Below are 24,600 nucleotides of genomic sequence, written 5' to 3'. Positions count from 1 at the left end.
TTTTTTTGCATGGAGTACTTTTACTCTTAATACCTTAAGTCCATTTTCCTGATGATACTTACATACTTTTACTAACAACTGACATTTTCAATGCAGGACTTTCACTTGTAACAGTGCGGTATTAGTACTTTTACTTACTGTAAGTAAAGGATCTGAATACTTCCTCCACCACTGCTACCCAACTTTCTCTTTTTTTTTCCCCCAAACGTTCCTCTCTTAACAGCTTCCATTTCTGTCTATCCTCACCTCCACTTCTCCAGGGGAAAAGACACTCAGTATCAGGTAAAGCCAGATGTAGGCGAAGATACTCCAGGCCGCCGTGACGAAGAACACCCGAAGGTGTTTGATTTTGCGCGTCTCTCCATCAGGAACCACGTACACACACAGGGCGATGATGATGAACATGTTGAAGGCAGCGCTGCCCACGATAGTGCTGGGACCCAGAGAGCCAGCCTTGAAACCGTGACCACACACCTAAAGGTGGGGTGAAAATCAGATTACTGTGTTCCCATTACATTCTGTATCAGTTAATCTAATGTGTAACCATCCGGCTCATATTGTGCTCACCTCAATAACTGACAGCAGTATCTCGGGGGCACTGGAACCCAAGGCCATTAAAGTGAGATTAGAGACGGTCTCATTCCAGATCCTGACCGTGGCGGTGGTGGTCTCACCATTCGGCCTCTTTATGGTGATTTCCTTCTCCTGGGAGGTGATGACCTTGAGAGGAGAGGAGAGGAGAGGAGAGGAGAGGAGAGGAGAGGAGAGGAGAGGAGAGGAGAGGAGAAAAGAAGAGAGGAGAGACCAAAAGGCCAGAAAATAAAAGTAAATAAAAGGCAAGGAGAGGAAAGGAATGGAAAAGAAAAACATAGACAAGGAAAGTGGGTGCACCAAATGGAAAGGACAGGAAGGTGATAAAAAAAGGCAAAAGGAAAAGCAACGAGAAACAAGGAAAGAAAAGGAGAGGAGGCACCGAAGGGAAATGAGAAGAAAGTGATAAGGAAAGAAAAGCAATTTAAGTATTTAAAAAAGATGCCACAGAGCTGTCAAACATGTCATAATAAATTAGATCAATTGTATCCCCCCAAACTGATGGTGACAACTTACATGAGTACTACATACTGTATATAACTGCATCAATCTACTATGAAGGCATGTAATATCATGGGGAGAAATAATGGAACATCTGGATTGTAAAATAAGTGGTCATCTCTTGCCTACCTCTATAGAAGACATGAATCGGTCCGCTATAATGCTCATGCCCAGGAACATATAGATGAGTGCTACGAAGTAAACAATGGCGCGTGCCACTTTGTCCCCCACAGAGGGGTTCTGAGGGTACCACACAGGCAGTACCACTCCTGAAATGTTAAACAAAAAAAAGATTATGAAACTGAGTTTTGCAGCAAAGGATCACAAGAAATATTTAGTTGCAACAAATTGTGTGTGATAATCTGACTAATCTCTCCCTCTCTCATCTTGTACAGTCTGCTACTGTGGGCATTTTGTAAGAAGCGCAGTAGCAGTTCAACCTGATTAAGGAATATAATAAGTGGGAGACTTTCCATATGGTCCCATTTTTTTAAAATAAAACTTACTGAAATGGAGTCAATGTGCTCTAGCTTCAGGGCTGTAAATTGGCACAATCATCTGATGCTGTAACCCTGTCACCTTAGTATGGTGTAGCGTTCCTGCTTCATGAATATTCTGCTGACATTGTTCAACTTAAACTATGCATTAGCAACTGGCAAATACATCTCTTTCCTGTTAATGCAGGGCTTCTGGACAGGTCACACAAAATGAGCTGGCAAAATAAACTGCAATAAATTCCAGGAGGTTATTTATAAGCTATTTTAGAAATTAAGAAGTCCTGGTACCACATGAGAAATATACACTAACTCTATGTGGTTACGCTGTGGAGCATGATATGATAAAGATAGGAATATATATTTTAAAATATGATAGTAAGTCACCTTAGGAATACTTTCTTGCAGAGTTTGAGCTGATAGGTGAATGAGTGCTCTGTGGCTAGATATAAAGTTAGTATGGTCTATATTTTTCTCTGTAAAATCTGTTTTATACATTCGGGGTGCATAGTGCAACCAAGACAATAGAGACCTGGCTAATAAATCTGTAGGATACTACCACTGGGAGAAATTATAAATGCATTAATGCATATCATTTAATGCATCTCGGCATATTTTGTTTCTTACAAAAGAGGACAGTGAATTCATTGAATGTCACTGGCTGTATGTTGTGTTTTTGTGTGTGAGGCCCGCTGGCTTTCACTGGTCAACTTTACTGATCTAAAACATCATGTTCAGCTGGTGACATCAGTGTCTTACATGGCTCGTACACAGACAACTAGAGGCTTAACACTTTCCCCTACTACAACCATTTCAACCCTTTCAATAAGCTGCACTTGCCGTAAGAGTTCAGGTAAGAAATATATCATATGGCAATCCCTTCTTCTATATGCATGAAACTGCAGTTTTCTCACACATAAGACCAACCCACCTTCCTGACAGGGGTCTCCGCTAGCTGAACAGTTTGCCTCAGATGAGCCTGCGTGCACCGATCCAGGACAGGACAGGAGGAGAAAGGCGGAGAGGAGGAAGGAGAGGAGAGGTGAGGAGAGGCGGGAGTGGTGGTGGGAGGTGAGAGAGGATGGAGGCACGGACATGGCTGCTGGAGCCATTTCTGCTGATGCAGTCGGGCCTTCGCTGGACTCTACTGAGTTCTACTGGGTCGGTGGCAGAGCGGAGTGACGTCCAAATCCTTCAGGTAGACAGAAAAAGGGTAGAGACAGAAGGAGAGTCGTTATTCAAACCCCTTAGTGGACCAAAAAAAAAACTTCTGCTGCTTTTAAATCAACTCAAGTGCCTTTGATTAAAGCATGTAGAAAGTGGTAAAACTTGGCGTTAATAGCACCGGGTGAGGAAAAGCTTAGGTGGCCTGTCAGCCAAACCCTATGTCTTATGTGACTTAAAGTAACAGCATTCGTCATTTTTGATAGAACTGAATAGAAGGTATTTGCAAAGTGCTTTATGGTAGATAAAAAACAGATAGAATGAAATGAAGAAGCAATAAAAGCAATAATGAAAGGCCATTACATAAAAGCAAGGCTAAAATAAAGTCTGTACAAACATTGTAAATGATGAAACACTTGTAGCCAGCATCTGTAATAAAGTAAAAAAAAAAACAAAGATGTACCTGAGCTCCTCTGGATCCGAAATTAAAAAAATCAATCACCTCTTGTTTTTTTATCTGGACTGTAAAACAGTCAATAGGAAGCTCTTTTTAGTAGCGCAGAGCCAGACAGCAGACACACATTACTCTAATTGTAATGTGAATTTTAGGATTGTTTTTTCAATTTAGACTTTGTGGTAGAAATCAGATTACCAGGGGCTATAAACTGGCTCACACACAAACAGCTTTGTGCCAGGCCTTTTATCCCATACATGTGAACACAGAACTCTTGGAATCAATTGTGATAACAGATAACGGATCTAAAGATGTAACTAGGCTGATGTAAATCCAAGCAAAGGCAACCGTTTGGTTTAATAATTCAGGGAAGAGCACATTAAAGCTGACTGGAGTCATGGCTCTCATTGCCACACCAATCACTACAAAGTTCAGTGGGGAGGTTTTCACATAAAACCACTTCTACAGCGTATTCAACTTCTCAGCTTAACATGTCCCCTCATAACTACAACTAAATGGGGTGAATTAATTGATTTATGCTTTTAAAGACACAGTATACAGTGAATAGAGTGTAAGTTTGAATGCAGGTCTTCCAGACAGGTAGCTAAAGGCCCTACTAATCAAATGGTTAAGTTTAGGTTATAGGTGGTTCAATCTGCATTGTTCATATTTGTATATGAGCAACCGGTCAAATGATTATGTGTAATGTGAAAGGGGTAGTCTGTATTGACAAACCCACAGATAATTAATCCCCCAGAGCTGTTTTGATTCCATCCCATTGCTCTCATGGAGCTTTCCAGCAGCTGCAGTTAGATGTTTTCAGTGGAAAAAGTTTGGATAAACCCACTGTGTACTACCTGCCGCACACCAAACAGCAGAGAGACAAATTCAGCGACTAGCTGGTAAACATAGTGGAGCATTTAGCAGCTATACTCTCGGGTTTTGGTTGAGACCAAAAACAGGGCTAAAAGGAGAGTGAATGTTGGACTTACAATCACCAGGTGGCCACAAACAAGACTTAAAATGAGTGCTAATGTTGCTACGTGTCTGCTGAATTTGTAAAACGTAAATAGGCGCTGATATTGTGTCATTTACATGTTTAAAGCTTGTTGTGTAGAGGGACAAATTGAATTTCCCTAGTGGAAATAAAAGCCTTGAATCAAGTCTTTAATGTGTGACTCTTTAAACACAATCCATTATAGACCAGTGCATGTGTGTGTGTGCAGCCAGCCGGAAATGCTGTACCATACTGCAGATTTCACGCTACTATACAGTGTTTGGCAGTGAACATTGGCTGAGAACAAGCAGTCAACAGTAGAGATACGACAGCAATATGTTGCTGTGACGAGGAAACAGAGTGGCTTTTTAGTTGGACCAGTTGTTAATTGTGAGGAGAAACGGAGCAACAACAAAAAAAGGTTTGAACCGTTTGAACTGGCAGTGGTGTTGGGTCAAATCAGTGAACGCACATTCCCAGAGAGGAACTGAAACAAACACGCATGTGCACACACAAAACACAGAGGCAAACACACAAACAGTGGCAGCCTTGTAGTGCTGATGATGCTAACCTTGTACTCGCTCTCTCACACACACACACACACACACACACACACACACACACACACACACACACACACACACACACACACACACACACACACACACACACACAGGGTTAGTCAGCCTTGGGCGAAAAGTTGCTGACCCTGTCTTCACACAAACACATACGGGCGCGCACACGCACACACACACACACACACACAGTTAGTCATCTGTCGTGACATTAGCGGGGAGCTGCTGACCCTGTCTTCATCTATCTTCCAGGGTCTCGCTGCTCTGACAACAACCTGTCACTTCAATACTCCACTCGCTTCTCTCCTGCGCCGTATATCCCGCTACTGCTTCCCTGCACTCTTTTAGTCGCTCTCTCCTTTCCTTTATATTTCCTTTTTCTGTCCTTTTTTACACTTTGCTCCTATAACACAGATTGCTGTACGATTTTAGCTTGGAGTGATTAAAGACTACGTTATGTAATATGAGTACTCCACTGATTCAGCATTGTACTCTTTGTCGGACTTAAGTCAGTTTAAAACTTACTCAGTTTAAAAGTATCAAAATTGATGCAGCAGACCCAGAGATATCCTTTTTTAGTCCATGCATTTTTCTCTGTTGTAAAAACTGGTGCCTACATTACCCGCAGTGCAACTCGAATGCCGACAGTTATGTTGAGGTTTCCGAGGTGAAGGATGAATTGTCATGTTCAAATGATATCCAGAGTATACATTAGTTAGAGCAACTTTCATTTTCATTATGATCTTGTTGAATTAGAACTTAAAATCGGTCATCTTTTTTGCTTAAATGTAATGATTCTAATCATCACTCCACCGTACAAACTCAACTGGGAGACTAGATGATTCTCAAAAATACTTCACTTCCCCTTCTCTCCAGACTTGATTAATCAGTATTCTCAGCGTTCTTCCTCTCCTCTCTTACCTGCTTCATTAAATCCCCTACTCTGTTTCCCCCTCACTAGTTTCCATCTTGTCCATCCCTTTTCTGTTCTGCTCCCTCCAATCCTTTCTGTGCATCTGCATAAGTTAATGTCCTGTCGTCCTCCGTCTCTCTCTGCCTTCCCACACATTCACCACTTCACGTCTCAAGCTCCTCTCCATATGCCCTTCTCCTGACCCGCCCAGCCTCATCGCTCCTTTCATCTCATCCTTATCCGTAAACAAATCCGTCCCATTTTTTTGTCCACAACATGTACATTTGATAGCACAAAAAGTCCACAATCAAAGATCAAGGGTTCCTCATGGGAAGGAAGGTGATGATGTGTGCACTTTTAGTTCATAGTATTTAACTGGTTAGTTGGATAGTGACAAAAGGTGATAGGACGTGAGGATGACTGGACATACTCAAATGGAAATTCACAGTGGCTAAATACAAAATAAACTTCTCTGGTTAAATATGCAGCTGTGGCTAAATTTCAGATTAAGAGCTCACTTTTGTGTCAAGGTGTTTATTATTTCCATATATGCATTTGTGCAAGCTATTAGCCTTTTCATAAGCTGAGTGCAAAAATAAAATGTGCAAGGCTGCATGACAGAAAGAGCAAATTAATACAAAAAGGAAAAGTGGAGAATTGCAGAATATTAGCTGAAATGGTCAGTTTTACTGTAAAAGGATAAATGATTGATAGGAGAATAAGCAAAAGGTACACTGATTCAATAACATGACGTTCAGTGGGATTTTTTAACACTTGAAGAAGATGGAACATGCTTTTATCTTGTTAATTTATTCATTCTAAGAAAGTTGCACACTTTGATGTAGCACTGGTAGCAGTGACCTCAGGATTTACTGTAATACACATTAATAGGGTAAACTTGTGGGATTGGTATGATGCTAAAAATATGTAGGCCTACAGCCAGGGCTCCAGACTGCGACCAAATGGTCGCATTTTGCGACCAAAATTTGAGAGTGTGCGACTGGATTTTACATCCAGTCGCACATGTGCGACCAGTAAATTTGCCCCCTTTTTTTACACGTTAAACGGTACCTGAGAACGCGTAAGCGCAAGCTTATCTGTCCTCTCTGAAAATTGACAGAGAGCAGAGCTCTGACACAAACACACACTCGCACACACGCAGAGCTGCAGACGACGCAAACTACGTCGGCTCTGCAGTTTTGTTGAAGTCACAGTGAGTCACGGAAATGCCGATAAAGTGGTTTCAAGTGTGGTTACAGTTTTTCATAACCTCACGCAGACAGCGTTTGCTGCGATATGATATTAATGGCGAGCCGAAAGCGGTCGCGGTGCTGTTACACTTCCTCGGAGACAAGCACATTTTTTTACTGTCATAACAGCGATGGGGCTGTCAGTTTACCTTATATGTTGCATCTTCAAAAGTGACACTGAATTTGAAACAGCACATTGTAATTTCTGCATCTATTATCAAAGTATTTATCAGTAATACAGTGGAAATTAGTAGAAATGTGAATATTTGGTTAGCATGTTGATTTACGGTGTGTGCCCCTAAATTTTCTTAGCCTCGTGAGACCGCCCTGATCTCGCGAGCTTCAGTTTTCCACTCGCAGATCAGTCTGGCATCTTGAGATAGAGAAAACTTGGAGCCGTTCGCCAAACGACCGGGCCAATCAGCGTTGGTTTTGAGGCGGGTTTAGGTGGTGATAGACAGATGGTTTATCCAATCAGTTAACCAGTATTTTCAGACAGCGGTAGCCCCAATTCTGTTAGCCACTCGCTAATGCTTTTTTCTCTTGGATCCTTCTTTTGGAATATGGACCGGGAACCTGAAATGGTGCCTTTGATTCGTAAATTCTCGTTACACAAACGGCAAATATTCTTTACCGACATGTTGCTTGCATGCTGAGCTAACGAGCTATGCTTTGCCTGCAGCAGCAGGGGCTTGTGGTTGTATTTTCATACGCTTCGTTGATCTGATTGGTTGATTTGGCCCATCTATCACCAATATAGTTGATAGATAGATGGTTTATCCAATCAGCTAACCAGTATTTTCGCCCCTTCCCAAAAGTTCTCTAACGGAAAGTTCCCAGATGGATATGCCGAGCAAATGCGAAGCAATCCATCTGGTGGAGTCAGGTTAAAATTTTCTGGTTGTGCCCCTAAAATTTTCAGTTGGGGGCCACTGTGCTCCTAGTGAAAAAAAGTTAGTCTGGAGCCCTGTGTACAGCAGATTAAAACATTCTTTAATAAACTGAAGTGTATGTGTTTGCGTGTATGTGTGTGTTCCTTATTTCCCCAAGACTTTCCCTTGTAGAAGATGAATCATTCTGACAGATCACACACACCATGACCTGTCCTGACTTTTCGCAAGACTGAGGATCATGCTTGTGCGCAGTCATGTATATAACATACAAACATACAACTTGTACGCCACAATCCACTGACACAAAAAAGAGAAGAGAAGAGAATTTTTTAGCCGTTCATTGTATTTACATTCTGTACATTACCTCTCTAGTTTTGATTGTCAGTGGCTGAGTCAGCAATTCCTGCACTGGATTCAAATTGTTGTGGTGTAGGCACAGGGGATTCACAGGGAACTATGTATGCACTCTCCTAATGCCATGTCTGAGCTGTATTAAGTTACTGCTAATGTTTGCGGCGGTTTCAAATTAAAAGCATTCATCTGGCTAATCACAGGGTGGCTTTTATTGTGAAGCAGCTACTGGGAAAACCTTGTATTTCTTACTGAAGTTCCATCATTCATCAAAAATGCTTCTACAAAACAAGAAAACAGACAACCTGGGCATTCAGATCAGCTTAAATATTGCAGGGAGTAATGGACTTTTTTTTTAATTAAAACAACATGCTTGATTTGTTAAGCAGCACTGTACACAGATACACCTGTTGCTCTTATGTTTTACATTTAGACCAAGTTGCTGTTACAACCAGTAACCACTGGTGTTGCCAAATCAACCAGGACTGAAATCTTAGGAATTAGAACTTCACAGCCCCGGGAATAATGGAGATAATCTACACCACAAGCTCACTTTTGTGTCAAGGTGTTTATTATTTCCATATATATGCATTTGTGCAAGCTATTAGCCTTTTCATAAGCTGAGTGCAAAAATAAAATGTGCAAGGCTGCATGACAGAAAGAGCAAATTAATACAAAAAGGAAAAGTGGAGAATTGCAGAATATTAGCTGAAATGGTCAGTTTTACTGTAAAAGGATAAATGATTGATAGGAGAATAAGCAGAAGGTACACTGATTCAATAACATGAAGTTCAGTGGGATTTTTGTAACACCTGAAGAAGATGGAACATGCTTTTATCTTGTTAATTTATTCATTCTAAGAAATTCACCAGTAACCACTGATGTTGCCAAATCAACCAGGACTGAAATCTTAGGGATTAGAACTTCACAGCCCCGGGAATAATGGAGATTATCTACACCACAACGATAAACAGTACTGGCCCAAAGAAATGATCTGCCTTGAGAAGCAGTAGCTGAATAAACTGGAACAATGTCTGCATCAAAAGTGAATTTGGAAAATGTGCCAGAGGTCCGGGAGGATTAGATGAAGGCAGACATTAGACACGCATTCAAGCCCCGCCCCCCACTGGAGGGGAAAAGAACTCTCCGCTCTCCACTTAACGTCGGACATAAGGATAGCTTAGTGTCAGGATCCCACAGTCTTCCTATTCTTATCTGCTGATTCCTCATGTCTGTATCCACTTTTGTCTTCATAAAAGCTCCGCTTTTTGGGTCAGCAGCTTATAAAAACTTGTCATGTCACGGGTTATTTACCCTGTTGGTAGTGAATATCACCACACAGCAGGCTTTTTCCTGTTGTTTGCTAGCAGACGAAAGTGACGAGGAGGAACCTTCACGCAATACAAATCAATGGAGAGCGGAGAGTTGTTTTCCCCTCCAGTGGGCGTGGCTTTCAGAGCACGACGCAATGCATTCCGTCTCTATGCACACATTCACACCCACTGTAAAGCACATCACACACACACACACACACACACAAGCTTCGACCCGACCCGTTTATTAAAAGGAGTAAGAGCACTGACCATGGTTGTTGATTCATATCACATAAGCTGTGTTTCGCTGCTCTGCCTCGTTTCGCACCATTAATCACCACACACACACACACACACACCGAGTGCAGAGGGCTAATGTCTCAGGGTTAAATTACATTTGATTCACTGCATCATCATGGGCTCAGCAAACGTTCCTACTAGCATTGGTCCAGCTCTCTCGCCTTTTCCTCTTTTTCTCCATCCACTCATCCTTTCACACTGCTAACACTGCCGTGACAAGTCATGTGACCTAATATTGAGTAACTAGAATGACTGAAATGAGATCATATCACTGTTTTCAGTGCAAATCAACTGTGACTCCCAGAGGAAAGTGTGAGCTGCAGAAGGCGTAAGTAGCGTTTTGGTTTTTTGTAATATCTCCTTGCCCTTCAGATAAAGATAAACACATTTTATATAACCACAGCACTATAGTGGTGGGACCTGGATTCATATACTCTCTCACAACCACAAGTATATTTTGTTGATTGGTTTCTCATCTTTGAATCCAGAGTTGATTTCTTGGTTTCATGGCACTGTTACGTGACCTAGTACCTGTAAGACCAGCACTTTGCAGTTAGGGCCCTTCATCCCTGGATCGACCTGCTGGAGGAGATCAGGCAAGCTATCTCTTCGTCTTCATTTAAATCAGAATATATCAATACCCCCTCTGAACTATGCATTTTCTCTTTTCTTCTCTATCGCCATCTCCTCCATATTCCCTGTCCCTCTCTGTCTTCTAACCCCTCCATCTCTTCATCCCTAACTTCATCCTTTCCTTCTCCCATGACTCCTCCTTTTCCTGACTCCACTATCTATCTCCTCCATCGTCTTTCGTTCCATCGCTATCAAAGTTATTATCTCTCCTCCACAGAGAGTGAAGGGGAACAAGATGCAGCCAGCGTGGTTGAGCTTGGTCATATCTTTAATGTGTGTGTGTGTGTGTGTGTGTGTGTGTGTGTGTGTGTGTGTGTGTGTGTGTGTGTGTGTGTGTGTGTGTGTGTGTGTGTGTGTGTGTGTGTGTACACGAGCGCCAAAGAGAGAAGGATCCATACCAACTCACGCGGACTGTTTCCTGCAACTTTACTGGTGCTGTGCTGTGCGTAAGTGTGTGTGTGCTATGTGTTAGTGTGTGTTGTGTTTGTGTTAGTGTGTGTGTGTGTGTGTGTGTGTGTGTGTGTGTGTGTGTGTGTGTGTGTGTGTGTGTGTGTATGACTGATACTTTTCTGCAGCGTGGAAGCTCCAGGCTGGGTGGAGGGTTGGAGGGTGTGGGAGAGGGGGGGAGTGAAAGGGGAGGCAATGAGGCAGCGAGGCGAACCCAGGAGGGAGCAGTTATTGTGGGGGAGCGTGGCGCTGGCTCGCTGTGCTACACAGAGCTCAAAGAGCTTGGTTTCTTGGGTAGGACAAGATTAGAGGAGAGATGAAGAGTGGATGATGATGCAAGAGAGATAGAGAGAGATAGAGAGAGAGGGGGGAGAAGAAGAGAGAAAGGTAGTGAGGAAAAGACACAAAAGCGCTGAGACAAAACCCAAGAAAGGCAGGAAGGAGATGTACAGAGAGATAAAGAAAGAGGTGGAGAAAGAGAGGCAGTGTGAGTGTGTGTGACTCTAGGATTACAGCTATCGAGCGGCTGAAGGGCTGATGAGATGCGTAATTAGGCAGATTTAAGGGCGATAGTGAACGCACCCCACTGGGCCGTGGGATACAGCTGTCCAAGCATGTTAGAGAGTGCTGCGGAGTGCTGCCCATGCTCCGGAGCACAGTGCAGATTTAAGTCGCTGGCAAACGCAACTCAGTGGAAGGAAATGAAAGACATCAGGGATGCGGCCTGGCTGTCCCCTCCAAACGTATACCAATGTTGCACATGCATCAGTAAGCTTTCAGCTTATGAAGTGTGTGTGCGTTCATAGGTCTGAAGAGGACAATGAATGCAATCTGCAGACAGACTGAGCTGTCCACGCATCTTTACTCTGAGATGTTACACTTATAGATTGAGCATTAATGACAATAAAAACAAACACAAAAACTGCTGATTCTCATGAAAGATTCAGACATTTCAGACAGGTTTAAAGATTTGTAGGTGCCAGCAAATGCCCCCTACTGAGTCTAGAAGTTCCTAGAGGAAACTGTTTCGAAATGTTGCAGAAACTGTAGAGCAGAGCACAGTTTTACAGTGCTTGCAAATGTGTGTGTGTGTCTGTGTGTGTGTGTGTTTTCAGTACTCTGGTGGTTACTCATTGTTTCTCCCTACAGGACTGCGCTCAACATCAATCTGCCACCGAGCTCATCCATCACTCTGAGAACAAACACACACTCTCTCACACAGAAAACACACACACACACACTGCCACAAGATGCAGCATGCATATAACTGACCAAACCCAAAACCATCACCATATAGGCAGAACAAACACACCCACCCACCCCCACACACACACTCACACTAACAAACACACATACACAGAAATATACAATGATGGAGTTTTGACAAAACAGTCTGCAGAGCAAATACAGTATAGTATAGCACAGTATATGCTGGGGGCAAAACACACACACACACACACACACACACACACACACACACAGCACTGCAATGCATAGATGTCAGCTTTTGTCATATGATGCACAGAAAGTTTGATCAAGCCTCTAGCCAGGGTCACAAGGGTTAAGACTGAGAGATAGAGCGAGAGAGAGAGAGAGAGAAAGAGTATAATGTACATACTGTATATATAATCCTTTTTGTCACAACCCTTATTCACAACGCTTATCACCCTTTCGTTTTGCGTTCTCCCTCAAAAACTCGAAAACATGCTCTTATTTTGTCATGTGGCTGTAGGGAAGACCATTGGTCTGCCTCAGAATAATTTAAGGAACAGGGGAAGGTGAAGTGAGGTTCATGAGCAGAGAGTAAAGGGGTCTTGCTGTTCTCTGCTCCCAGAAGAATCTGGCTCCTACAATTGCAGAATACAAATTTCACCACAGGGTACCAAGTCAATGTGGGTTAATATTATCCTGCCTGAAGCAATGAAACGCTCTTCCTTGCCCTTCATGCCTAATTCCTTCTGTGTTTTTCTAATCTTCTATGGGGAAATCTAACCCTTTAAAATGCTGTTATGTGTTCTTCTGTCAAATAAAACTGTAGGATATGGGCCTGCAGCCAGAGTTCTCACTTTTATCTCTTCGTGTCCCTCCGTCAGCAGTTCTACGTGTGAACGTTTGTGTGGGCGAGGACATCAGCCAAATGGGGCTTAAAGGGTTTTAATGGGCTGTGACATTAAAACAAGAGAAGATGATGCATGATATGATGAGGCTGGCTGTGTGTGTGAGAGTGTTGTGTATGTATGCAATAAGGGTGTTGAGTGCAAAAGGCCAAGGGGCATAGAAAATCAGAGATTCATTTGTTGGAATACTAAATAAGAGCCAGTAGCAGGGTGGTCTCTTTTCCCTCTACTTACCTCTCGCCACTCTCCTATCCCCTGCTTCGCCGATTCTCTCTTTCGCTTGTCTTTACACATACTGCCTTATTCTACCTCCTCTTCTAACTCAAATCTCCCTGTCTCCCAACCTTCTCGTCTTTCAGTGTCAAACCTCTTCAACCTCTTTCGTTCTCCCTCTCTCTGTCTTTCTGCCTTTTATCTAATCCTCTCTTCCTCCCTCCATCCCTCCCTCTCTCTTGCCCCTGCTGTTGTGTGACAAATAACAGCAATCTTAATAAAAAAGGCGAAAGAAAATCCCTGTGTCAGTGAGAGCTTAGAGGAAAAGTAAAGGGAAAGAGGCCATTTGCTCACACGTGGGAAGGGGGAGAATGGAGGGAGTAAAGGGGAGAGAAAAAGAGAGGGAGGAGGTATAATAAACACAAGAACAATTATTGGAAGCTGCATTAATCCCTCCTGATCCCTCTGTTAGAGCCCTGACTATGTGAAGTAAGAACACACGGTATACCTGTCAATGCGCACACACATGCACACACTTCATTTCCACACGTCACACACACACACACACACACTCACCAACACGCCATTTTGCTCTCTGTCTGCACAAGTACTCTGTCTTTTAAACACACTCTCTTATCTTTATCTCTTTACACACTCACAGCGGCACCCACGCTTTTCATGCTATACAGTGAGAATAACTTTGGTATCCCATTAGTCACCGTGGTAACAGCATAGGGCCAATCATGTTCTTTAAGCCAGCCATTTTCCACACTCTCAAGCTTCCTGTCACACAGTTTCTATATACGGACTGTATCTATTTTCTATTCTTGTCTTTTCTTCTCTCTGTCCATCTCTTCTTTCACTCTTTTTTTTTTTAAATTATTTTTTGGGGCTTTTCCCTTTATTAGTAATAGTGACAGTGGATAGACATGAAAGGACTGCTGCAGGACTCAGCCAACATGGGGCGAACGCTCTTACTGGGTGAGCTAGAAGCCACCCCCTAATACTGTGAACAATGAGTTGGACAGCACTTATCTTGAGTGCAGTGTCAAAGGAGCAAACCCGTCACACAGTGTGACTGTATATTCAAAAGAAAGAAGGGATGATTAGACAGAAGGAAAGAAAAAGCAGAGACTGAAGAGGCCCAGTGCTGTTGTGGCATTACCACAGTGATTAATGGGATGGGAACGTTATTATCATTATGAATATGAAATGAGTGATGCACTTAGTGTGTGTGTGTGTGTGTGTGTGTGTGTGTGTGTGTGTGTGTGTGTGTTGTGTGTGTGTGTGTGTGTGTGTGTGTGTGTGTGTGTGTGTGTCAGCCAGATGGGAGTAATGTTAGCAGATTATTCACAGGGATTATTCATTAACTAAATCAATTAGATAAGGGTTTCCTCATAAATTAGACTGTAAAGTGGAGATTACAATAACAAGCTGGAGCAAACAGCCATGCACAAACAAAGGATTTCCTGATTTAAAGAGTGTTATCCTTACTAGAAGTGTTACGAGAGCCTGTCTGGACTGCGTGCTGTGACCGTTTTTGGTGGCATAGAAAGTCAAAAAGCTTGAGGACAGGCATTTCACCTTTTCAGTTTGACATGTGGTGTAAAGATCATTGGTTCAAGTCGCTGAAAGTGTATGGATCAGGGCCTGAACCCTATTGGACTGTTTGATTCTATTTTATTTGTGTTGTACCGACTTTCTCTTTCTCTCTTTATCCCTAAAAACCCCTCCCAGATACCAAGATCCAAAACATGCATCTGCGCTCGCAATCTGCTGAAACTTGCTAATGAAACCAGTGAAAGCGTCCCTGCTGTGATTGTGAGTGGGAGGGCAGCTCTACTCATGTGTGAGAGAGGGTGTGTGTGGGTGTGTGAGTGGGTGGGCATGTGAGCTGTGGGATATGAGGAGTGAGAGGAGAGGGAGCTCTAATATTTTACTGTTGCATAGACAATTAAACACTCTCTCTCACACACACACACACACACACACACACACACACACACACACCACACCAAAATGCATTCTCTATATGGGCCCCTCCCCGCATCCACAGCTATTCATTCTATCATCTTTTTGGGCCCTGGGTACTCAGTCCCTAGGGCTGGGCACCGAACGTCGATACTTTTATGGCACCGAAAAAAAACGTTCCAAAAGCGTCTGAGCGCGTAAGCACAAGCTTATCTGTCCTCTCCGGTCTGTCCGACACACACACACACACAGTCACGGCAATGACGATAAAGTGGTTTCAAGTGTGGTTATCAGTTTATATCTTCTTCGCATGCCAGACGCAAACAATGACTGGAAAATGCAAATGAATGTGACTAGACCTCTGCTGTCAGTGCTGTAATGACTAGGACAGTTAAGGAATGAGGTTGGCAAGACATTTAACAGGTGCAATTAGCGCAGTAACAAATACACACTCACTGTAGCACAGGCTTAGCCACAGATGTGCGAAGTTGGCGGTTAAATCCAGTTTAGGACAGACTGCAAGGCCGGGGAGAAAGAGACAAAGACAAAAAGAGATAGGGAGGGAGGGAAAGAATGCCTCGAAAGATAGATAGATAGATAGATAGATAGATAGATAGATAGATAGATAGATAGATAGATAGATAGATAGATAGATAGATAGATAGATAGAGAGGAAAAAAGCAAGAGGGAGAGAGATTTAGATTAGGAGGGGGGCATTTTCGTGGCTTGGCAGTGAATCAATTCACGGCATTACCAGCCGCGACACCAGAGAAGCCTGGCAATCAACAGCTGGATGGACCTTGTTACCGCAAGGTCTCACACACACACACACTCACACACACACACACTCACACACACACACACACACACACACACACACACACACACACACACACGGAAATAGACAGCAGTGTGAGAGATCGAGGACATAGCAGTATTTCACATGAATTTACTCTCTTCAGATTCATGCTGGAATGTTTCTGTTATAAATGACGTCAACAGCTTCACTCAGCAACAGTCTCCTCTTTGGTATCAACGTAATGTAATGCCTACAACACACTAGAAGACTGAGCAGACTTTGAAAAGACTAAAGTCTGACACCATCTCAGATCTAAAGACTATCTGTCATATTATGTAGAGACTGGAGATCTTGCAGGGTCACACTTTGTAAGACCACAACTAGATTTGTTTTGAAAACTTTAACCAAGCTAGCTAGCTACCGCTAGAGTTAGCTGATAACTGGAAGGGAAGTTTGGCGATTTTCTGTTCTGCCGGTCATGCAGATGAATGGCACCAGTACTGGGAGGTCCATGTTTACCCCGCAGGTAAATCTCTGCTGGATGACTCGCTTCAGAATGGTTGAAAATCGACAAATTTCCCTCTTTAGTGCTTAGTGGAGCACCATAGCAACCATAAAGGGAGCGTGCCTATGTTCCCACAGCCCTATGTTCCCACATTTCTAAGATTTTGTTTCAAAATTAGGCTTTTTCATAAATTTGTATCAGATTTTATCCCCCTAACCCTAAAACATGTTGTTGGAGGATAGGGCTTAAATTGAAGGGAAATGTAGGAACGCAAGATCTAATTTGAAAATGTCCTAGAAATGTGGGAACATAGGGCTGTGGGAACAAAGGGCCTAATTTTAAGAAAAATCTTAGAAATGTGGGAACAAAGGGCTGTGGGAACAAAGGGCCTAATTTTCAGTTAGAAAAAAATTCTTAGAAATGTGGGAACATAGGACTGTTGGAACATGGGGCTGACCCCACCATAAACACTGGCTCTAGAAGTTTGCTGCTTCCTGTTTGGTGCTGGAGGGAGGGCACCCATTGGTTGTTGACAATGTTCACACGATTTAACTTCACTACCAAGACTTAAAACTTGTGATAATATCAAACATGTTTGATTTTGTCTGAACATCAAGATGGGAAAATTACCACTTTACACCAAACGATTACCAAAGTCTAGCAAGACTCATGATTTCATTCCAATATTGGAAATTTGTCTGTGACAGTAGAATCGCTTGAAAAGTCGTTTGGTGTAAGGTCGGCATTAGTCGTGTACTCTGCACTGTGTCTTTATTGACTATTTGGGGAGCTCAGTGGAAGAATTAGCTGGCACCGTGTGTGAGCATTGATTAGAGAGTGCAACACTTAAATGAGACTGCTACACCCAAACACTGATTTGCATACCGGTGAGCTTTAAAGATGCATCTAGATATTCCTAAGCCCTGTTTACACCTTCAGGTGTTTCACATCCAGATGAAATCTAGGAGCAATGAATTCACTTTTGTTTACACTTAGCCGTTAGATTGGACACAAATCTTTTGCATCTCTCTAGCATGATGCGTGAAACCAACGTGCTATAACAGACTTAGTTACACTTGGGAGGAGTAAAAAAAAAAAGACATATTGGGTGGAGAGAGAGAGAGAGAGAGAGAGAGAGAGAGTAAGTGAGAGATGCATTTACACCTTTTCAACATGTGTCTCAGACCTGCTCTCCTCTGTGTGATGTGCTGAGGCCTGAACCAGCTGACTGTTACAGATAAACCAGCACACATACACACACACACACACACACACACACACACACACACACACACACACACACACACACACACACACACACACACACACACAAATGTATCCTCCCTCCTCTACGAAACCTTTCTCTGAAAGACATTTCTGAAACATAAGCCCCATATTCTCAGGAACCCGCAACTCACCCCTTGATACTCTTTTGTCTGTGAGGTAAAGGTTGGCAGCAGAACTGGCTATTTCGGTTTGGTGCAAAACCTCTTGGGGCTACAGCTATAGCTGCTCAAATCCGCCGTGGTGCAATGGCAAGGCACTGTGGTCTGAGTACAGTCTGATTATTTTGGCCTTGTGTTTGAAGGTCTGTCTGAGGCATCGCATGAGGTGGTTTTCTACGATTGGAACAAGCTAATCAGTGTTTGGCTCATTAGAAATAAATTCTGTTAATTAACAGCAGCCACAATCGATAGAGGATGAGGCTGCGGAGAGGAGAGGAGAGGAGAAGAGAAGAGAAGAGAAGAGAAGAGAAGAGAAGAGAAGAGAAGAGAAGAGAAGAGAAGAGAAGAGAAGATATTTATGATGTGGCTGACAACAAATGGAAGGAGAAAGCATCAAGTGGAGCATTTAGCAGAGGGAATCAGGGAATGCTATGAAAAAGGAGGAGAATTCAAGAGCTAAAGGAGATATCTAGCCTGGCTAATTTGGACGGTGTGGATTTACATTTTAACCTTCAGGAGAAATAAAAATCCTACATACACACACAACCACAAAGACAGTCACACACACACAATCTTGACTCATATACAGTATAAGCCTCTGGTAAGATGCTACATCCTGCACGAAATCCTTAAAACCCCAATCCTGCATGAAGTGAAAAATGCGGCACGCAATACCACATTATACTCCAAGTGTTCTTTGGATTACTTGTCTGAATTTTCTTATATAAAACAATAAAAGATGGGGAAAGAGATTCAGGCAAAAGGAAAAAAAAGAAAGAAAGCAAGACAGAACATTTTGTAGCAAGTATAATCTGTGAAGTGGACTGGTGTGCAGGCAGGGATCAATTTCAGCAGCAGCCATGCAGGGCGGTTTGGCCATGGCCTTCATAGCGGCTCCATTAGCCCAGACTGGAGACGTGGGGGGACAATTTCACCCAATTTGTCTGGGCACTAATGCATTCATCTTTGGATAGCAGATGCGCTCTGGACGTTTAATTTTAAAATGCACTCTATCTAAGATTCCCCATTACACAGTGACGAAGGGGAATCAATCCTGTAACCACAAGAGATTAAGGTAAATCTGGTAGAAAGTCAAATCAGATCACCTCAAGTGGAATGTTTTGTCTCTGAAATTAACTCAACAAGCAAGCAAAAAAGTCATACATCAATACATCGATCTAATTTCATTTGTGACTAACTTTTTCTTTTCATGTACATATGGTAAAATTAGTTTTTTAGCCACGCTAGCATTGTCTGTCATTTGGTCGATCCACCACTTTGGTCCAGACTGAAATATCTCATAAAGTATTGGATGGATGGCCATGGAATTTGGTACAGACATTCATGTTCAGGATGAATTGTAATAACTTAACTGAGGAACTACAGATACGAGATAAAGGAAATACAATATCCTGTGTACAGTAGTTCAAATAAGTTGAGTAAAGTAAATGTATCTGTTACCACACTGATAAAAAGATTTGCCTCTAACAAATATTCAAAATGCTTCTAAAACACAATAAATGTCATCTAAACAACTCTAAATAATATTGAAAATGTGGCTGCTGAAGAACAGACTGCTCCACTGAAGTGGACATTTGAACCACAACAGAAACGAGATGTGGCGCAGCCAGGGGTCGGGAAAACATCGGATTTTTCCTGAAACCCATAACATCGCTTCTCAGACGACATTCATTAAAAAGTTGTATGACTGTTTACACACCTTTATACTGCATGTGATGTTATCATTATGTTAACGTTTAGCCCACATGTGTCAAACTCAAGGCCCGCAGGCCAAATCCGGCCCCTCGCAGATTTTTATCTGGCCCGCATATCAGTTTAGGTTCACAATAGACTTTGGCCCACATAGTTTTTGTAGCTTTTTTCATTGTTTTTTGTCGACTTTTTTGCCACTTTTTCCAATGTTTTTTGCCCCGTTTTACGACGTTGTTGTTGCTTTTTTTCAACTTTTTTTGCTGACTTTTTTGGGGTCTTTATGTCGACTGAGCTGTAAGTGAGAAGAATATATGAGCCATGCAATAATACAATAAAAGATGCTTGACTTTTACGATGAAATAATAGCATGTGAATAACCTAAACATGTCTGGCCCTGGATGTGATTCTTGTTTTGCAGTGTGGCCCTTCGTGGAATTGAGTTTGACATCCCTGGTTTAGCCTATTTAAGAAAGACAACGGAAATAGTCGGCTTTTTTTATACAAAAGCTTTTCATGACCCTGGGCCCCGGCCAAACCATCGATAGTGAAATGCCACAAGCGTGAGAAGAAGAAAAAAATAGAAATTGAAGTGCAATCTATTTTGTACTGCAAATTATAACGATGACTCCCATCAAAAATACTCATTACCGTCTCCAGCGTGAGAAAAGGCTTCAGTATCTCATGTCAGTGCAGAACTAGTCGATGCTGCTTCCATTCCTGAAAAGAGTTTTCTGCTGGACGCATGACCATGCAGACACTAATTGTCCATTATGTAGGTGGGAGCGTCTGAGCCCACCTCGTTCCTGTAATGATAATGGCTTCTCGCAGTTAGCTGTTAATTACTCCTGCTGCCCGCATGCTTCTGAGTGTGTGTGAGTGTGTGTGTGTGTGTGTGTGTGTGTGTGTGTGTGTGTGTGTGTGTGTGTGTGTGTGTGTGTGTGTGTGTGTGTGTGTTCGTTCATTATGCTGAGCACGCTCAACGAGTGTGTGCAGCCATGGGTGAAAGCACCCCTGTGCTGCAGAGAGACAAAGAGAGAGAGAGAGAGAGAAATAGAAAAGAAAGGAAAGAAACAAAGTTAGATTGAGACTCTTTACAAAGGTAGTAAGTCTCTGGGTCACCCTGACCTTATGATGGGTCCACCAGCACACACACACACTCATAAACAAGCACACACACACAGAGTGCGTCTGCAGCCCGGTGTGGCAATGTGATGTCAGAGCCGTTGATTTCAGTGGTCTGTACTTGACACAACCATCTGGCTTAGCTGCAGGGAACCACACACACACACACACACACACACACACACAACACACACACACACACACACACACACACACACACACACACACACACACACACAAACTCATACACACACATAGAGTCACTTTAAATGTTAGAAATAACTCACTTGAACACAATTTCAGACACTAACACAGACACAGATTGAGAATGAGCACTCAAATGCACACGCTGTTTCTATAGAAACACAGAAGAAACGTTTACAGTAAATACAATATCTGACGGCGACACCATGCACACCAACTACTAATACACACACCTATTCCTACACATGAATAATTTATTTCTCTTCACATAAATTTAAAAATATCCAGCTTCAAATCAATTAAGATGCAGATGCCCTTCGCTCACACAGCTCCCTGACAAATCTCCTTGGCCTCCTCTTGCCTTTGCCCAACAGACAAATATATGACTCTCTGGAGCATTTCGACCAAGCCCTGCATTAAATTACTAGCACTGAAATATTAAATGCAGGCATTTGAGAGAGCATAAACATCCAAATATGGGGCTGTGGTGGCTGTGAAGGTCTGCACTTCACCAAAATCACCACTAATTAACCAGTCCTTCCAGAAAAAATGCCGAGTTTTTTTGTGATTGTTGCGGGCAAAAATCCTTGATTATGCGGCACGTTTTCTTAACAAAATGCGACTGAATATGCGGGATATTTATGCAATGAAATTGCGGGAACTTGCAAAAACTGCGGTTTGATGAAAATAAAAAAAAAAATGTGATTCCCCCAACACCCTGCTTTTTGATTATGTTCACATCGCGTAATTACGTCACTTCATAACGTTCCCATGGCAACAGGGGAAAATGGCTGCTCTTGTGTGAAGTAAACGCAACATTTTTCAACTTTCTGCTAAGATATATGTGATTTTTTTGCAACGAAAAAGCGGGGATTATGAAATCATGCAAGCCCCGCATATTTTGCACGGAAATTGGCCATATCTATGCAGCGAAAGTGCGGCGTATTTGAAAAAATGCGGCCCCCTGCATAAATATGCGGACTTTGGCTGATTATGCATTGAATTATGCGATCGCATAATCACGTTTTTCTGGAGGGACTGATTAACCAGCGTGGGTGGGTGTGACACCCTTCCCTTCTTTTGAGTTTTCATTTAGGTGGAGAAAACCTTTGAAAGTCAAATTGCCTTTCATCAGACCCTTTTAAAATGAGTGGCTTTAAAACAAATATGCGTTAACTCGTTATTACCGCGTTTATTGTGACAGCCCTGGTCTGTATGCAGAAATCTCCTTGCTTTCCGAACATGCTATCGATGAACTCTTTTGTCCCACCATCAATTGCATTACGCAAATGGGGGGAGATGCTACTCACAGCCTTATAATGAATTAAAATAAACTGTGAATGGTGGTTAGACAGCTCAGAGGCTATCTTGGAAAACAAACAAGTATTAAATCTTTGAAAAACATTCTTTGCTTGCTCAGTCCCACCGGAAAGCTGGCATTCCCCCCACTGTTTGTGTGAGCTTTACAGTATGCTTGAACCAACTGTTGTATAATCTCGCTGACAACCAACGTATTAATAGTTCTGTTCCTCATGGGCAAAACAAGCTATGGTGCCCTAAGCAACATGTGCATATCATGCTTGGTTGTGTGCCACTCCCCTGAGATTCTGAACTCGGCTCAAGTGAAGCAGTATATGTGAAAACCTTCAAGACAACTTAATATATCAATCAGCACAGGGAAAAGAAACGGACATCTACATAAAATTGCCACAGCTTATCACTGTAACCTTCATCTAAAGAAGGTTGAATAAGCACAGTTGCATCTTCACAGCGACAGTTCTGCATCGCCGGCCTCTGTTAGGACTTTAGTGTCTTGTTTATAAGCAGTGTGATGGTGGGCAAAGTGTGTGTGTGTGTGTGTGTCTCCGTCTCTCTCCCTATCCAGACACGTCACCCTCTCCAAGGATTCAAACTGAAACCTTGCGGCCATACCCTCACGTTATTAAACAATAGGGCCCCAGTCCTCTCTGCTAGAATGGGCAACCATACTGCCGGGTTGAGGATAAATGTTATATTAAAAGTAATATACAAGCTTCTTCAGATTCACCTCCGTTAAATTCAAATATTCCACTGGCGTAAAAGGTAATGGCACTCGTACATTTCCATGCATAACTGTGCACACTGCAGACGAAAGCATTTACTGGACTGTCAGATATGAAGTGCAGTAGTGTGTGTGTGTGTGTGTGTGTGTGTGTGTGTGTGTGTGTGTGTGTGTGTGTGTAGAGGTTAGGTGCCATTACACAATATGCAAGAGAGTGATTAAAGGTTCTTCAAGCTTCCTTTGCTTAATTCAGCCGTAAATGCCTATTAGAGGAGCACTTACTATACTGGAATGTACCCTAAAGGTAGTTAAAACTATGTAAGAGACCTGTGTTTTATCCCTCAATGTCGAGCTGTCTTAAGTGTCACATTACTGTAGATAAGACAGAATGTCCCGGACTTCCACAAGGTGCTGATGAGCAGAGGTCAAAGCATAGCAAGGGAAGGAATTGAAAACATGTGCTGGTTGCCAGCCCCACACACAAGACATAAGAAATACATGTTTCATATCAAGAATCACCAATACACTGAAACACACTGAAAAGTGTGTATTTTTGCTGTGTTGTAGATTATCTAGATGGAGTTTTTGAAGTAGTACACGTTTGTCTGCTCAGCCTAACTACCCAGATCCTATTCTATTTATCTAAAAAGCTCCTGCGTTAAATCTGTTGTAGTTACGTCCGAAGGTACGTAGAGATCCGTACCCTGAACTCCGTACTCTACGCCGTGGCCTGAGGTCCACCTCTCAAAAAATGTAACTACACGGTGCGGCGACGCAGACACCAACAACTGTGATTGGACCGCTTGGCCGTGGCTTGGTAGCGTTGCATGATGGAGATCAGCGTGAGGCTGATGGAAAGGCGCACCGAACAGTTGGGGGTTCTGTACCTTGGCAGTGCAGAAGAGGTGAACTGGCCTCTCCAGCTACCAGTCCACACTCCGTACTTTGGTCCGTACAGAGACGGACACTTGAACCAGCGATCCTGCGGTTCCCAACCCAACTCTCTAAGGACTGAGCTGCTGCACACCCCGTACACCAATTCCCGTCACTCTCAACCCGCGTGCACACATGTCTGCTCTGTATCGTCTTAAAGTGAAACGCTAGAAAAACGCAGACACACGCGCACAAGTATAAACCTCAGGGCACGTACGTAGGCTGAGGCGTAAGCTCTGCGTAGAGCCCCCGCAGAACCATAAGTACCGCTTAAGAATCTACAGCCGTGCTACCAGCTCTCTGAGGCTATTCTGAGAAACAGCGGCGCTTTGAGCTAAATGCTATTGCCAGTATGCTAACATGCTCACAATGACAATGCTGACATGCTGATGTTTAGCAGGGATAATCCAGATAATCCTCCTGGCTGTTGTAATGACTTTGTCTTTGTGGTCGTTGGACTATCGTTACAACAGCCAGGAGAGTAACGAACATAGCGCTATCGATCATCTTAAAGGTCCAGTGTGTAACGTGTTTAGCTGTTCATTATCAAAATCTGTGTTGCCCGTTCACAAACTTGTCCTTTTTCATGAATATTTACCGCCTCCATCAATTCCAAGTATTCCTTTTGGCTTGAAATGTTACATTTGCATTTGTATGAACT

At 42.8% G+C, this 24,600-nt stretch overlaps 1 protein-coding gene across 3 annotated transcripts in view; it reads right to left on the bottom strand.

The window, feature by feature from the left end:
• The window catches only part of LOC120573186 (sodium/calcium exchanger 1-like), a 98,968-nt gene that overhangs the window by 50,213 nt on the left and 24,155 nt on the right, over positions 1–24,600 (bottom strand). For all 3 annotated transcript variants that reach the window (XM_039822726.1, XM_039822727.1, XM_039822728.1), the window contains exons 2-5: positions 2,518–2,778; positions 1,222–1,361; positions 568–720; positions 247–474 (exon numbers count right to left, since the gene is read on the bottom strand). In XM_039822726.1, coding sequence (XP_039678660.1) covers positions 247–474; positions 568–720; positions 1,222–1,361; positions 2,518–2,698 — 702 coding nt within the window. In that variant the 5' untranslated portion in view covers positions 2,699–2,778. The remainder of the gene's footprint in view (positions 1–246; positions 475–567; positions 721–1,221; positions 1,362–2,517; positions 2,779–24,600) is intronic.

The sequence above is a fragment of the Perca fluviatilis genome, chromosome 14 (genome assembly GCF_010015445.1).
Source record: "Perca fluviatilis chromosome 14, GENO_Pfluv_1.0, whole genome shotgun sequence".
NCBI lineage: Eukaryota > Metazoa > Chordata > Actinopteri > Perciformes > Percidae > Perca > Perca fluviatilis.
The sequence above is the reverse complement of the archived record's forward strand: the minus strand, read 5'-3'. Positions and strand labels throughout refer to the sequence as shown.